General features: G+C 33.2%; 3 protein-coding genes across 3 annotated transcripts; 2 read left to right on the forward strand and 1 right to left on the reverse strand.

Moving 5' to 3' along the window:
• The first annotated feature begins 2,073 nt into the window (after positions 1-2,073).
• Positions 2,074-5,916, forward strand: LOC113873086 (receptor-like protein kinase). Its single transcript, XM_027511061.1, has 2 exons — positions 2,074-5,127; positions 5,260-5,916. The coding sequence occupies exons 1-2, from the start codon at positions 2,187-2,189 to the stop codon at positions 5,571-5,573; spliced, it is 3,255 nt and encodes a 1,084-aa protein (XP_027366862.1). The 5' UTR covers positions 2,074-2,186; the 3' UTR covers positions 5,574-5,916.
• A 527-nt stretch (positions 5,917-6,443) lies between these two features.
• Positions 6,444-10,072, forward strand: LOC113873215. The gene has a single exon (XM_027511253.1). The coding sequence runs from the start codon at positions 6,558-6,560 to the stop codon at positions 8,013-8,015; it is 1,458 nt and encodes a 485-aa protein (XP_027367054.1). The 5' UTR covers positions 6,444-6,557; the 3' UTR covers positions 8,016-10,072.
• A 546-nt stretch (positions 10,073-10,618) lies between these two features.
• LOC113872986 (nudix hydrolase 26, chloroplastic) lies at positions 10,619-14,106 on the reverse strand. Its single transcript, XM_027510910.1, has 6 exons — positions 13,920-14,106; positions 13,796-13,846; positions 13,293-13,385; positions 11,778-11,872; positions 10,995-11,109; positions 10,619-10,915 (listed from the first exon to the last, which is right to left on the reverse strand). Exons 1-6 carry the CDS (start codon positions 14,091-14,093, stop codon positions 10,850-10,852), a joined length of 594 nt encoding a protein of 197 aa, XP_027366711.1. The 5' UTR covers positions 14,094-14,106; the 3' UTR covers positions 10,619-10,849.
• Positions 14,107-14,982: the final 876 nt, after the last annotated feature.

Below are 14,982 nucleotides of genomic sequence, written 5' to 3' on the forward strand. Positions count from 1 at the left end.
TCCTTGAAAATTAATACCATTAAATTTCAGTTAAGTGTTATTCATCTTACGACAAAATCCTCTTTTATAAATTGCACATGTATTTTTTAAAAAACATCATCGTGATTACACGGAGAAAATTATTAAAATAAATTTTATGATAAATAATTTAAATTACAAATAAAACATAAATACAATTTTTTAGAAATTAAATGAAAAATTCAGGATTTTTAAAGAAATCAAAACAGGAAAAAAATTATAAAGAGACTATTTAGTCTATATGTATGCAATTAAAAAATTGAATATTTTGTTTAGAAATTAAAATCTTAACTTAGCCAAATTAAAAACTGAATGAGTTAAAGAGTTCAGCTTGATGCCAAATAGACATAAAAAAACTAAAAGCTTCCTCTAACATTCAGATAATTCTTTAAAACGAGTCAAAACTTTTTTTATGTCAATATGACTCTTTGAATTAGACCACTTTTTACGAAACAGTAATTTTTAAAATAATATTTTTATTTCACCAAACATAGAATACGTGTCTTCATATCAGACTATTGCTCTCAATAAGATTTTAACTGTAATTTTGTCAAAAAAAATATTGATTCAAATAAAGATATAAGACGAAAGTTTTAACAGTTTTATTATTTTTATATGCATTTTTTTTATTTGAAACACATAAGTTGATCCTCCGAATATCATTTTACATTAAGAATGCTGGCAACATATTTTTTATTATTAAATTAAAATTTATTAAAAAATATAAAATATAAAATAAATATTAATTTAACAATAAAATTCACATAATTTTAATAATTTTTAACTAATAATAAATAATATATTATAAACAATGTACTTCTAGCCTTAGTTACTTTAAATGTTTACTTAACATGTAACTAGAAAGTCAAAGTTAACATAAGAGAGCACCTTTTCCACTAGCCGCATTTTTTGGTCAATAACTAGCTAAAATTCTTAAAATACACGAAAAACCTAAATTCAATATTGTCAACTTTTTGAACAACATAATTGTCAGCTTAATTTTATTTTTTTAAAAGTAATATTCTCATGCTTTATCTATATTTTTTTTTTACGAAAAAGAGTATATATATGTGTGTCTTTTTATTATATAAAAACATAGATTATTTTCTAACTCAACTATTGAATTTTTTTATTTTCATAAATTTTCCATTATTAAAATAAAAAAACATTTCAACCTAAATATAAAAAATAACTTTAAAATATTAAATTATAACAATATATTTTTATTTTGTAAAAAAGATATTTAGTTCACCTCCTTAAGAATAATATTTGTGGACTTTCCTCCAACGGCTAATTCATCGCAATCTTTATTGACTTCAAAATTGCCAAAGACCTCTTAGTTACATGTCTACATCTTCTTTATTCATCATTTATCATTAGTACTCTCTCTCTCTCTCTCTCTCTCTCTCTCTCTATATATATATATATATATATATATATATATATATATATTAAATATTTAAAAAATTCCTATTTAGTGATATAAATTATTGATATTTTGAACCTTTCTCCTTTGTCATTCTTTTCCCTTCAGACTCCGAGATTAAAATCTATATTTTTTCCAGAAGAAAAGCTTAATTGGTCAATAAATTTAAACATTTAATTATTGTTATTACTATTAATTTTTGGTTAAAGGGCTACATATGTATTTTGGCAATATGAATGATTATTAAAGGCAAGTTGTAAGTGCTTCTATGATATTTGTGTTTTCGCATGTGGGTGCAGGGTGCTGTCTTTTTAAGTATTTATTGTCATTGTAAAATATTTAATTGTTTATTTAAATATTATTATTAATAATTTAATTATTGAATAAAAATAGTTTATTTCTTAAAAATGGGCAAGTGGGCAGGCCAAGTGGGCAAATAGGACCAATACACACAGATTCTACTAAACTTGAAAAAAAGTCAAAAATGTAGAGCTACAAGCAGTGTTACAATTGCATGGCACAACTTCATTTGCACTCACTCTCTTGTCTCTTCTTTGTTTGTGTAGTGAAATGTTTGCATGCAATTTCAACTCCTCCATATATAGCAAAGTCTAGAGCCCAAAAACAGCACCTTACTCTGGTATTCTTGCAAACTGCAAGGAAGTGTGTGTTTTTTAGTTTTTGCTCTTAAAAGCTTTGCCACCTTAGCATCATATTTGTCGTTGTGGTTCCTTTTCTTCCTATGAGGTATCTCTTGCTGCTTCTATGCTTTTCTACGTTGATATATGCTGCTTATGCCTTGAGCTCAGAAGGGTTGATTTTGTTCTCCCTCTTGAGGCACTGGAATGTTGTGCCTGGTGGCATAAACTCCACCTGGAAGGCCTCTGATTCCACTCCATGCTCATGGGTTGGAGTGCATTGTGATCAAGTCGACAATGTAATTTCTCTAAACCTTAGTAGTTATTCTATTTTTGGTCAATTAGGACCCGAAATTGGACATTTGATTCACTTGCAAACCTTAGACTTGTCAGGTAATGATCTCTATGGAAAAGTTCCCCCACAATTAGGTAATTGTAGCATGCTTGAGAAATTGATTCTTTCTGCGAACAACTTTAGTGGAGAAATACCTGAAAGCTTCAAAAACTTGCAAAATTTGAAGTACTTGGACATTTCTTCTAATCTTCTTAACGGGGATATTCCTGCATCCTTGTTTGAAATTACTCACCTAGAAGAAGTGTATCTTAACAACAATAGTTTAACTGGTTCCATTTCCCCAAGTGTTGGGAATATCACTGAGCTGGTCACACTTGATCTTCATAATAATCAGCTGTCAGGGACAATTCCCACATCCATTGGAAATTGTAGTAAATTAGAGAATCTGTATTTGGAAAGGAATCAATTGGAGGGAGTTATTCCTGAGAGTCTAAATAATCTCAAAAATCTCCATGATTTATACCTGAGTTATAATAATCTTGGAGGCACTATTCAGTTGGGATCTGGAAATTGCAAAAAGTTATCTTATTTGAGTCTTTCTTACAATCATTTTAGTGGGGGTATACCATCAAGCTTGGGGAATTGTAGTAGTCTAATAGAGTTTTATGCTGCAGGGAACAACTTAGTTGGCAGTATACCATCAACCTTGGGCCTATTGCACAAGCTTTCCATTCTAATAATTCCAGTGAACCTATTTTCTGGGAACATACCTCCACAGATTGGCAATTGCAAATCACTGGAAGAGTTACATTTGTATTCCAATGAACTTGAGGGAGAAATTCCTAGTGAATTGGGAAACTTGAGTACTCTACGTGATCTTAGATTGTATGAAAACTTTTTGACAGGGGAAATTCCACTGGGCATATGGAAAATTCAAAGCCTTGAACATATCCTAGTGTACAATAATAGCCTTTCAGGAGAGCTACCTATAATGATGACAGAACTCAAACATCTCAAGAATATCTCTTTGTTCAGCAACCAATTCTCTGGAGTCATACCTCAGAGTCTAGGAATCAATAGCAGTTTGGTGATGTTAGACTTCATGTACAATAATTTCACCGGTACCCTCCCACCGAATCTTTGTTTTGGAAAGCAATTAGACAAGCTGAATATGGGTGGCAATCAATTTAATGGTAGCATACCTGCTGATGTAGGAAGGTGCACAACTCTTTCAAGGGTGAGACTTGAAGAAAATAATTTTACTGGGCCTCTTCCTGATTTTGAAACTAATCCAAATGCCTATTACATGAGCATCAGCAACAACAATATCAGTGGAGCAATTCCATCAAGTTTGAGAAACTGCACAAATCTCTCTCTTTTAGATCTGTCCATGAACAGCTTGACAGGTCTTGTACCCTCGGAGTTGGGAAACCTTGTGCATCTCCAGTCTTTGGATCTTTCTCACAATAACTTGGAAGGTCCTTTGCCAAATCAGCTGTCCAAATGTACCAAACTGATCAAGTTTGATGTGGGATTCAATTTCTTAAATGGTTCATTTCCATCAAGTTTTCAGAGCTGGATAGCATTAACAACTTTAATTCTCTCAGAGAATAATTTTAGTGGGGGTATCCCAGATTTCTTGCCTGAATTTGAAAAGCTGAATGAGTTACAACTTGGTGGAAATATGTTTGGAGGAAATATTCCTACATCAGTTGGAAAATTGCTGAATTTGTTATATGGGTTAAATCTAAGTGCTAATGGGATGATAGGTGAGCTTCCTAGAGAGATTGGAAACCTGAAGAATCTGCAAACACTGGATCTATCTTGGAACAATTTAACAGGAAGTATTCAAGTTCTTGATGAGCTCAGTTCATTATCTGAATTCAACATCTCATACAATTCTTTCGAAGGTCCTGTGCCACAACAGCTGATGAAGTTACCAAATTCTTCGGTATCATTTTTGGGCGATCCTGGCCTATGTGTCAATTTTTCATTATTAAATGGGTTGAATTTCACTCAAAGCAGCTATTTAAGGCCATGTGAAACAAATTCAAAAAGCCTCAGTAAAGTTGCAATTGTGATGATAGCACTTGGATCCTCAATATTTGTTGTTCTGCTGCTGGGACTAGTTTACATATTCTTTATCAGAAATATTAAGCAGGAAGCCATAATCAAGGAGGAAGATGATTCTTCAGCACTTCTCAATAAAGTGATGAAAGCTACAGAAAACCTAAATGATAAGTATATTGTTGGCAGAGGAGCTCAAGGAGTTGTTTACAAAGCAGCAATAAGTCCAGACAAAATTTTGGCTGTAAAGAAGCTTGTAGTTTCTCAAAATGAGGGGAAAAGCCCAGGTATGATCACAGAAATTCAAACCCTTGGGAAGATAAGGCATAGAAATTTGGTCAAAATGGAAGGGTGCTGGTTGAGAGAAAACTATGGTCTAATTGCTTACAGATACATGCCAAATGGGAGCCTTCATGATGCTTTGCATGAGAAGAATCCACCACAATCTTTGGAATGGCATGTCAGGAATAAGATAGCTGTTGGAATTGCTCATGGATTGGCTTATCTTCATTATGATTGTGATCCTGTTATAGTGCATAGAGACATCAAGACAAGCAATATACTTCTAGATTCTGAGATGGAGCCTCACATTGCAGACTTTGGTGTTGCCAAGCTTTTGGATCAGCCTTCTACATCAAAACAGTCAATATATGTCATTGGTACAATTGGTTATATTGCACCAGGTAATTCTTCGTTCTTCAACTCTTCTACTATGATAACTTCACCCTTTTTTTTCTTACATAACTGCATCTTTTTTTTCCAAATCCTGCTAATTCTTATCTTGATTAACATGTTTAAATATTGGTATGTGACAGAGAGTGCTTATACAACAACAAAGCGTAAGGAGTCTGATGTATACAGTTATGGGGTAGTTTTGTTGGAGCTGATATCAAGAAAGAAAGCATTGGATCCATCATTTATGGAAGGAACGGATATAGTTAATTGGATAAGATCTGTATGGGAGGAAACAGGAGTTGTTGATGAAATTGTTGATTCAGAGCTTGCTCATGAAATTTCAGACTGTAATGTGATGAAACAAGTTACCAAGGTGCTTTTGGTGGCTTTGAGATGTACAGAAAAGGATCCATGCAACAGACCCACGATGAGAGATGTTGTCAAACATTTGTAGATGCAAATCCTTCCCACACAAGAAAGATGTACTAGTTTTCTTAAGGCATGTTTATGTATTGTATAATCATGACAATGTTTTCTGTTTTGCCTCTTCTGGTTTCGGTTTTAGTGTACAAAGGTTATGTTCTATTATCATGCACTTATTTGCATATAGGAAATAGGAAAAGATGATATAAGAGTGGGTTATGGATACTTTAATGGCATAATACATTTGATAAAAAAAAAAAAAGAATTGAATTTTCTAACATTGAGTTTGTACACATACGTGTTACTTGTATGTTGGTGTTCAGATTTTAACATAATCTGTACAAGGTAGAAGAGGAATACTACAGTTTTAACAGTAATTAACTTTAAATTAAAATCTAAGTTGCAAGTGAAATACTACATTTCAGAAAAAAAGAAAAGAAAAAGATTATATTAGTAAAAAGACTTAATTGAGGCTTCTCTGAAAAATGTATAATTGTTTATTTAGTAGTTTATTTCAATTCTTTTTAAACGAGCCTTCCGTAAGTTTTTTTTTATTGCAAATGGTCATTTTCATTTATTTTTTATTTTATTTCTATAAAAAATAAAATTTTCATTTAATACTTTATTTTAAAAAGATCAAAATAAAAATCAATAATATTTATGAAGATCAAACGAGAGACTCATACTATTTAGAGATCAAATAAAAGATTTTATAATAACTAAAAAAAGGCCATTTAATAAAGAAAATTGTATTTTGAAAAATTAGTGTATAAAAATAAATGAAATAATAAATTTTTTAAGAACTAAAACTTCATTACCAAAAATAAAAAATTATATTTCAAATGGTTCATTGGTTGAGCCTAAAAGTACCATTTTTTCCCCCAAAAAGTATTCCATAGGGTCTCCCAGCAGATGTATCGCTCTCCTCCTCCCCTCTGGATGTGGTGTCATTGGATTTCTCTGATTTTCTCGCTCTACAACAATAGTGTGATCTCCGTCACCCATACATGTTGTCATGAATTCCTCTGAATCAAACCACCAACAACATATTCTTCCCAATCCAACAACTCACCCCTTCAAATCAAAATTCAGAAAATTTACATTTCACTCACTATCCTTTTTGGTTCTTCTTATAGCAATCTCGTGGGGTTTCACAAGAACAAACTACTACAAAGTTCATTACTTGAAACACTCCCTCACATCACCAACCCTTTTTCATGCAATTGGGTCTCTCTTTTCACCCCCAAAACCACTTTCTATCCCCTCCCATTGTGTGCTTTGGATGGCTCCTTTCCTTTCAGGAGGAGGGTATAGCTCAGAAGGTTGGTCCTATATTTTGGCACTTGATAAACGTAGAAAAATGCAATCTTTACCATTTAGGTTGGCAATTGAGCACCATGGTGATCTAGAATCTTTGGAATTTTGGGAGGGTTTGCCACAGGATATGAAGAACTTGGCCATTCAGTTGTACCAAACTGAGTGTAGAATGAATGAGACTATTGTGGTTTGCCATAGTGAACCTGGTGCTTGGTACCCGCCATTGTTTCAAACCCTTGCATGCCCTCCATCATTTTACAATGATTTTAAGTCTGTGATTGGGAGGACTATGTTTGAGTCTGATAGAGTGAATGATGAACATGTAAAGAGATGTAATAAAATGGATTATGTTTGGGTTCCTACAGAGTTTCATAAGTCTACATTTGTGGAAAGTGGGGTTGATCCTTCCAAGGTGGTGAAGATTGTTCAACCTGTTGATGTGAAGTTCTTTGATCCTGCCAGGTACAAGCCATTGGATCTTGCTTCTAGAGCAAAACTGGTTTTAGGTTCTGGTGTGAGGAAGAGTTTTGTGTTTTTAAGTATCTTCAAGTGGGAGTATAGGAAAGGGTGGGATGTGTTGTTGAAATCATACTTGAAGGAATTCTCAAAGGATGATAGAGTTGCTTTGTACTTGTTAACAAATCCTTATCATAGTGACAGAGATTTTGGGAACAAAATACTGGATTTTGTGGAGAATTCTGATGTTGTAGAACCAGGTAGTGGCTGGGCTCCGGTGTATGTTATTGATACACACATACCACAAAGTGACTTGCCAAGAGTTTACAGGGCAGCTGATGCTTTTGTTCTTCCATCCAGAGGAGAAGGATGGGGGAGACCACTGGTGGAGGCCATGTCAATGGCATTGCCAGTGATTGCCACAAATTGGTCTGGGCCAACTGAATATTTGACAGAGGCTAATAGCTATCCACTACCTGCGGATAGAATGATTGAAGTAATGGAAGGTCCATTCAAGGGACATCTTTGGGCTGAACCTTCTGAGTATAAACTTCAGGTTCTTCTAAGGCAGGTGATGAATGATCTCACTGAGGCTACAGACAAAGGCAGACAGGCAAGAGAGGACATGATCAGACGGTTCTCACCTGAGATTGTGGCAGACATTGTCATGGACCACATACAAAACATACTAGAGCGATAAGACTGAAAAAGTTTCTGGTTCTATTGCTACTCAGCTGTTATGCTCTAAACCTGTTTTGTGATTCACACTCACAAGGAGATTTAGGTTCTAAGTGGACAGATTGTAGACTTCTCAGAAATTGATTGGGGCTCAGCAACTTAACCACTGGAAAGTAATTTCTTCATTAGTTAATTCTTTTTCTTTCTAGAATTTTCTTTGAAAGGCATATGCATTCATGGAAGAACACAGAACTGTTTCTCATGCTAAGTCTCCATCACTTTGGAACAATATCTGACTGTTTAAAAGGGGTTTTGACAAGATGCACGGCATCTTTCATGCTTCCTCTTTTTTTATCAACTTGACAAAAACATATAATTCCTTTCTTGTGCAAAGGTGACACAGTTATCCAGCAACCCATCATCTACCCAGTGCATCGATACATAAACCATTGTCATTGTTTTTCCAGTCTTAAGTGTTGAAATTGGTCGAAGATTTTAAGGAAATGCACCTATTTTTAGTCTAAAAAGCAGGAACAATTCTTTGGAATTAGAAATGTTGCAATTTAATCCGAGTCTGCAGTTTTTGTGATTTGAATATGTATTCATTTGATTTTAATCAAGCAATTGTGAAGGTGAAGTATCTCGGTTGATATAGATTGAATTGCAAACTTGGAACAGTATCCTCCAAGATGTTATTAGGACATTATTTTTCGAATGTGTTCATATAATGTTGTAACCAGTTGACTGTTTGTTCTGGTACAGGACATTAAGATGGATTCTTAAGTCATGCCTTCACAGTCAATCAAAGATTGCATCCCTGAAGATCTTGTATGTTCTTATTGTGCTTGTTTTGAACTTGCAAAATTCTGATTGAGTCATAGTTATATGTTTGGTGCCCATAGATATGCAGGGGTGTTTCAAAGTATCTAGATTTCTCACTTCTCCCAAATAATTATGGTTCAATACTATTTTGTCAGTTGAATTCAACAAACCTCCATGCACTCTCCAAGTATGTAACATACCTGCAACATCATAACTCATTATATAAAGTTTAAAATATCTTTAATCCTAGAACGAATTAATTTATCTTACAAAATTTCTCACCCAGGACCAGTTTACATTCATTCAATTTTATTAATGCCACAAGTGCATTAAGTACAGGAACTAATCAAGGACTAATTTAACAACTATTTATATACTCGTAAATCATAACTAATTAACTATAGTTGACTAACAAGTCTTACTAAGAGCTACTTTTTCCTGTTCCGACTGTTAATAATAATTTACAGAAAAGCAAGTGGTGAAAATTGAATTGCCCTTTTGATGATTTGTACTTGTGTCAATTAGCTACTCGACTGTTGTTAATGGCTCTCAAAAGTTGATCTGTTATTCGCTTTCCCCATTGCAAGGGTGTTTCAATTGCTTATTGTTAACTTAATACATATTTTATATGGGATATAGATTTTATTCTTTCGTAATACGCAATTGTAGAAATATCCTTTGATATTTGCTTCATTTTTGAACTGAAAGTCCACGTAGTATGTTCTCAAACCTTATTGATAAGTTCCAATTGTTTATATTCATAGATTATCCTTACTTGGTAGGTACTGAACAAGTCATCCATTGCATGCACGCTTGTATAAAGCATAACCGAATTTTCATGTCTAGCATTTGTGATAAACAGGACTTACGACTCAAATGCGTTCTCTGCCTTGGAGCTTGTGATTTGCTGAATGATTCTTAAATATTATGCCTAAATGCTTTTAAGAGGTTCAAGAATGAATAATGATGATTTTAAGAGTTTTTTGTGTTTCAGCGAAGAACACTCCTGTATTCTTGAGTTGTGCCTACGTTTACTTATGTATGGAGAGATTGAGTGTATATTCCTTTTTTCTTTTACAAAACGTACGTGGATGTCGTTATTCTTGGTGAAAAAGAAGATAGTGCAATGCTTGGAGAGCCTAAAGTTGAAAGAAAACCACTTGTAACTAGTTTAAAGCAAATAATTGGATTCAAAAGAACAATTGGGTTTGACATCTCACCTTCGGTGAATATTAAATATACACTGCAGTAAAAGGCAAAACGTTATAAATGTAGTTTTTGTAAGTTATTTTATATATTTAAATTCTGCTGCTTATACCTTTGGAAGTGCATTTTGCAACACTTTTGCTGCAAAATCTTGATCCAATCCATTCATAAATCATCTTTTGACTACAATAACCTATTTAGTGGAGCGATGCAAAGCTGAGAGATCTCAATACTTGGTGACAAATTCCAGAAGTAGCTTTGATTGAAGCAATGGAGTTACAAAATGCGTAACTCCAATCAATCCAGTGAAAGTTTAACTTTTTTTATAAAAAAAATCCCTTATCTCTTTTAGTTTCATAAGAGAGTTTTATTTTATTTTATTTTTGTTTAAAATAATTTATTCCAAACATGGCTTAGATTTGTGGCTGTCTTCGATTGAAAACACATGAAAATTGTTCAGCGCCGCCATAATAAATTTCTCCCAAGACATATATATCTGTATACAAAATAGAACTTCCCATAAGTTTTAATTTTAACAAAAATCGGTTTTTACTGTGTACCCAAAGGGACATGGGATTCGTAGGTTGGTAAGTAATCACAAAATTCATTCTCATACCCTTCTTGATAACAATGACGTGTTACGTGTCATATTTTATCATGACAACAAAAGTGGACAGATGCATAGACACATAATAAATAGCCCTCTTCGCCTGTCCTATGGCTATGGCAAAGAGGAGACAGAGAGAATAATGTCTAGGCACATTATTTTTAAAGCAGCCCACAGAATTATCCAAGGCACCTGTCACGTGGAAGCCATAACAGATAAGATTATTGGAGATATGGAGCAAACACACCAAGGACTTCCTTGTAGACAGGCTTCTTGAAATCCACTGCCTACATGACAAGATAAACCAAGTCATACCATTGGCTTTGGACAAGTATGAAAAAAGTTATCATCATCCCGTATACTCACAAGCTCAATCATTTGTTCCGGTGATATCCACGACCATTCCCCAAACTCAGCTTTCTCAGTACCATCACCCAAAAGATTGATTTCTTGATCTTGCCCGGTGAACTTTAAAAGAAACCTGTGGATATGAAGATTCGAAAACACCGTTTAGCAAAGCCAAAACAAAATATCCCTTCTAGTATGCCTTCCAATTCCAATACCTTCACCCCTGCACTCACCCAAATTTTCGCACACAACGACAGATATAGGCATTTATGTAAAGGTAAATAATTCTCATGAGTAAGAACAAGATAAAAAATAATAATAGACGTGATGATATTAGAGTAACACCTATAGTGGTAAAGATGATTGAAAAGTGAAAATTGTCTTAAGTGATTTGGTCACTTGTAAAGAAAACCTTTTGAAGCACTAGTGAGACGAGTTGATGTCATGAATTTTAGTCTAGAAGAAAAGGATAAATGAAAACTCAAAAAAACCTTAGAGGAAATTATTAAAAGAAATTTTTTTATTAATAATATTCCTGAAATTTTAGTTTTAACGTCATGTAATTCATATAACCAACCTCACCCGGTGAGATAAAGTTTAGTTATTGTAAGGACAAATATAGGCATGACTTTAAAGCCTACTCATGAAAAGGAGGGGAAAACAAAACCATTCGGTCAAAAAAATGTAATGCCAACAAATTGTTATTTGATTGGTTCTAGGTAGTTAAACATTATATAATTTGGTTGTGCACCGTTCTTATGAGTTTTATTCCATCCAGACAGACCATATCCAAATGTTTACCATTTCTGCGCCTGACCCTTCCAATCAGTTCCCCACTGAATATTTAGTTTCTCCCTGACTTTTGGTGGGAAGTCATAAGTTAACCAATAAGGTACCTACAATAGAAAGCCACCAAGATGAACATTTATCATTACAGCAAGAAAAAAAGGTTGCTTTATTAGGATTTTGTGCTAGATGAAAACTAATAATGTCAGTGAATCAGTTAATTGACATAGATAGATCAAAAACAATGATTAGATTTGGATGTAACTCTAGCATACCTAGCAGCATGAGGAAGGAGCTGATTATTTTCTTTGACACACCTCAAAGGCCATTGAACCTGAGGGTTTAATGAACAGCTGCAAACTCCTTTCAATGGAAGCATTTTTAATGATAATGGGAGTTATAAAACATTCATAGGCCTCACCAATTAATGAAGTTTTTGTAATATTATCCATGTTGGTCCTCCAAAGGTGTATGCAACATCACATTGGTCCCCCTTTTACCAATACATCAAATCAGTTCTCAAAGGATATGTGTAACATCAAATTGTTCGATGAACAACATAACTGATGCCATTAATTATCATTGGACCAATTCGATGTTGCTGATAAACAGAAGATCAATGTGATCATTGACATGGTATCTCAGTGTGTATGATCTAGCAGTCGGGTTTGATCCTTGCTGTTCTCATTCTTAGAACTTAAACTGTATTTTGCCTATCAAGTCCCAAGTGTTTCTATGTGAAGTGGGGAGCTAGAGATATAAACCATTCATAGGCCTAGTTTAAGCTTTAAGGTTGAGTTTGTCTGTGAAAATGGTTTAGTAGGTTCCATATCGAAACTCGAAAGACTTAATCTAGGCAGGAAGCACCTGATATTACAAGGAAACTTAGATATCTAGACATATCTCTATGAGAACTCAAGAATATTCGAAGGTAAAGTGTTTTTCAACTTTGATTATTACGCTAGATTGAGGCAGGTAAGCTAGTTTCTCTATCTTATCTTTATATTATTCCTTGTACTACCGTTCACAGTTGTGAGTTTCAGATTTCTTTCAACTTGCTGCCTCAAGAATAAATACATACTTTTACAAAATTAAAAAGGTACCAACTTATCAAAATTCCTTTCGTTACCCTCCACCAGAAATCAACTGTGAGCTATCTAAAACCTTAGTCTTTGGCTGTCAGGAAAAAAAACTCTAAAATATCGCTGTTTTAAGATTCAAGTATCACACCTAAGCAATTCTAGCAAAGGTTAATATATGCAAAAAAAAAAACCATCAAAAGGCCTTCCCAGTTCACTCGTTCCAAAGCCTCTAAATCTAATCAATAAAAATAAATATGGATGCAGCAACAGAACAAAGTGCGCGTATCCTTGTACAAAGCTGATATGGGTATTCTAAAAGCAAGGCGAGATGTAGCAGTTTAACTAACAGAAATATTTCAACCAGTATGAAAAATGATTTGGCACTTGCAAATTATGACAACAGCCAGGTAGTAGGGTGCTAGCAAGTAAAGAAATTTATAATTTGCACCTCTGCAATCACTTCGGCCGAATTAACTCCCGTCTCTTCTCTTAATTCCCTGATAGTTGCATTTCTTGGATCCTCACCTTCATCAATACCCCCCTAAAATGTGCCACATTAAGATGAATACTTACATACTTACAGTACACCATTCCAAGTCTTTTACCCTTTTCTTCATAAGCTACCAAAAATAAGTACGTTAAACCAGACATTCATGTTTGGAACGGATTATTTTTGAGGAAATACCACTTGTTCTATAAGTTATCAGATAAAGATGTAAAAATAATAATAATAATTATTATTATTATTATGATTTTTTTTAACGTGTGCCCAGTAAGAACCTATACATATCAAGCTTTTGAAAATTACAAAATATCACAGTATCCAATGCATGTTATAATTTTATTAAAATTATGCGTCATTTGAGGTATGCTAGAAAATTTGTTATTATTATTATTATTTTGTGAAATTAAGTTAAAATAGTAGTTTAACAGAGAGAAAAGAAACGGTACCTGGGGCATTTGCCAAGCATTGGGTATATCGAGCCTGGAAGCCGCGAAAATCTGCAAAATAAAAATGATTAAGCATTGATTGGGTGAATAAAGGCATAAGAGAGAGAGATTGCAATTGCAAAACCTTTTTCTCATTATTCATTAGACAGATACCAACGTTCCTCCGATAACCTTCTGGAGGAGCATCCATCGTTGCGAAGGAGAATTTCTGGTATTTGGAAGGGTATTTCCGAAAACGAAAAGTAGTGGCGCAAACAGAAGCAGAAGCAGAAGAGCAAGCTATTCTGCATAAAGCCATCACATCAGAGTGGGAGCACCGAAATGATAACCGTAAATGTTTCTGCTCTTTCTCAATCTCAACCCCATCCTAGCCCAGTTATCTACCAGGCCCAGCTTTACAGTTTTAGTCCAAACAAAATAACCACTCTTGGGGTGGATTAAAAATATTTCTTGCTCGGGTGACCATAAATTTGATTATACTCTTCTTAAATATACTGCTAAAATAGATATATTTACAGTGATAATTGTTTTGATGTCTTAAAATTTTAGTATATTTATATCTTTTAAAAATAAATTAATAATTACCACTATTTATTATACATATTTAATGTAGCATTAATAATGATAATTATTGCACATTTAAAAGACACAAAATATTAAAGAAATTATTTAAAGTACTTTCTAACTGCAAGCTCAATAATGATAATATGATAATTGATAAAATTAAAATAAAGCTTGATTATCTTTTTAGTCTTTATAGAAGTAGTATATTTTGGTATAAGTCTTTAAAAAAAATTATTAAGATTTAGTCCTTTATATTTTTAAAATATAAGAATTTATTCTCTATTATTAATTATACTTTGTTAAATAATAAGTTAGATAATAGAAATTTAACTCATCACTGTAATGTAATAATTATTTTTTATATTTTATTATTTACATATTATTTTTTACAAAATATGTCAAAAAATATTTATATCATTTTAAAATATTAACATTATTTCAAAATATATTATTCAACCTCTTTCTAATAACAATTTGTAAGTCTTAAAGTCATCAAACCAGACCTCTCATCCATTTCCTTCAACATGTTTGATGTTTATGTTTTCAAAAAATGATAGATGCAAAAATAAGGATATCCCAACAACAATTATTTTTAATAATAATATCTTAATAATAACACCTAC

This window comes from Abrus precatorius, unplaced genomic scaffold (genome assembly GCF_003935025.1).
Source record: "Abrus precatorius isolate BTA unplaced genomic scaffold, Abrus_2018 Scaffold7, whole genome shotgun sequence".
NCBI classification, from domain to species: domain Eukaryota; kingdom Viridiplantae; phylum Streptophyta; class Magnoliopsida; order Fabales; family Fabaceae; genus Abrus; species Abrus precatorius.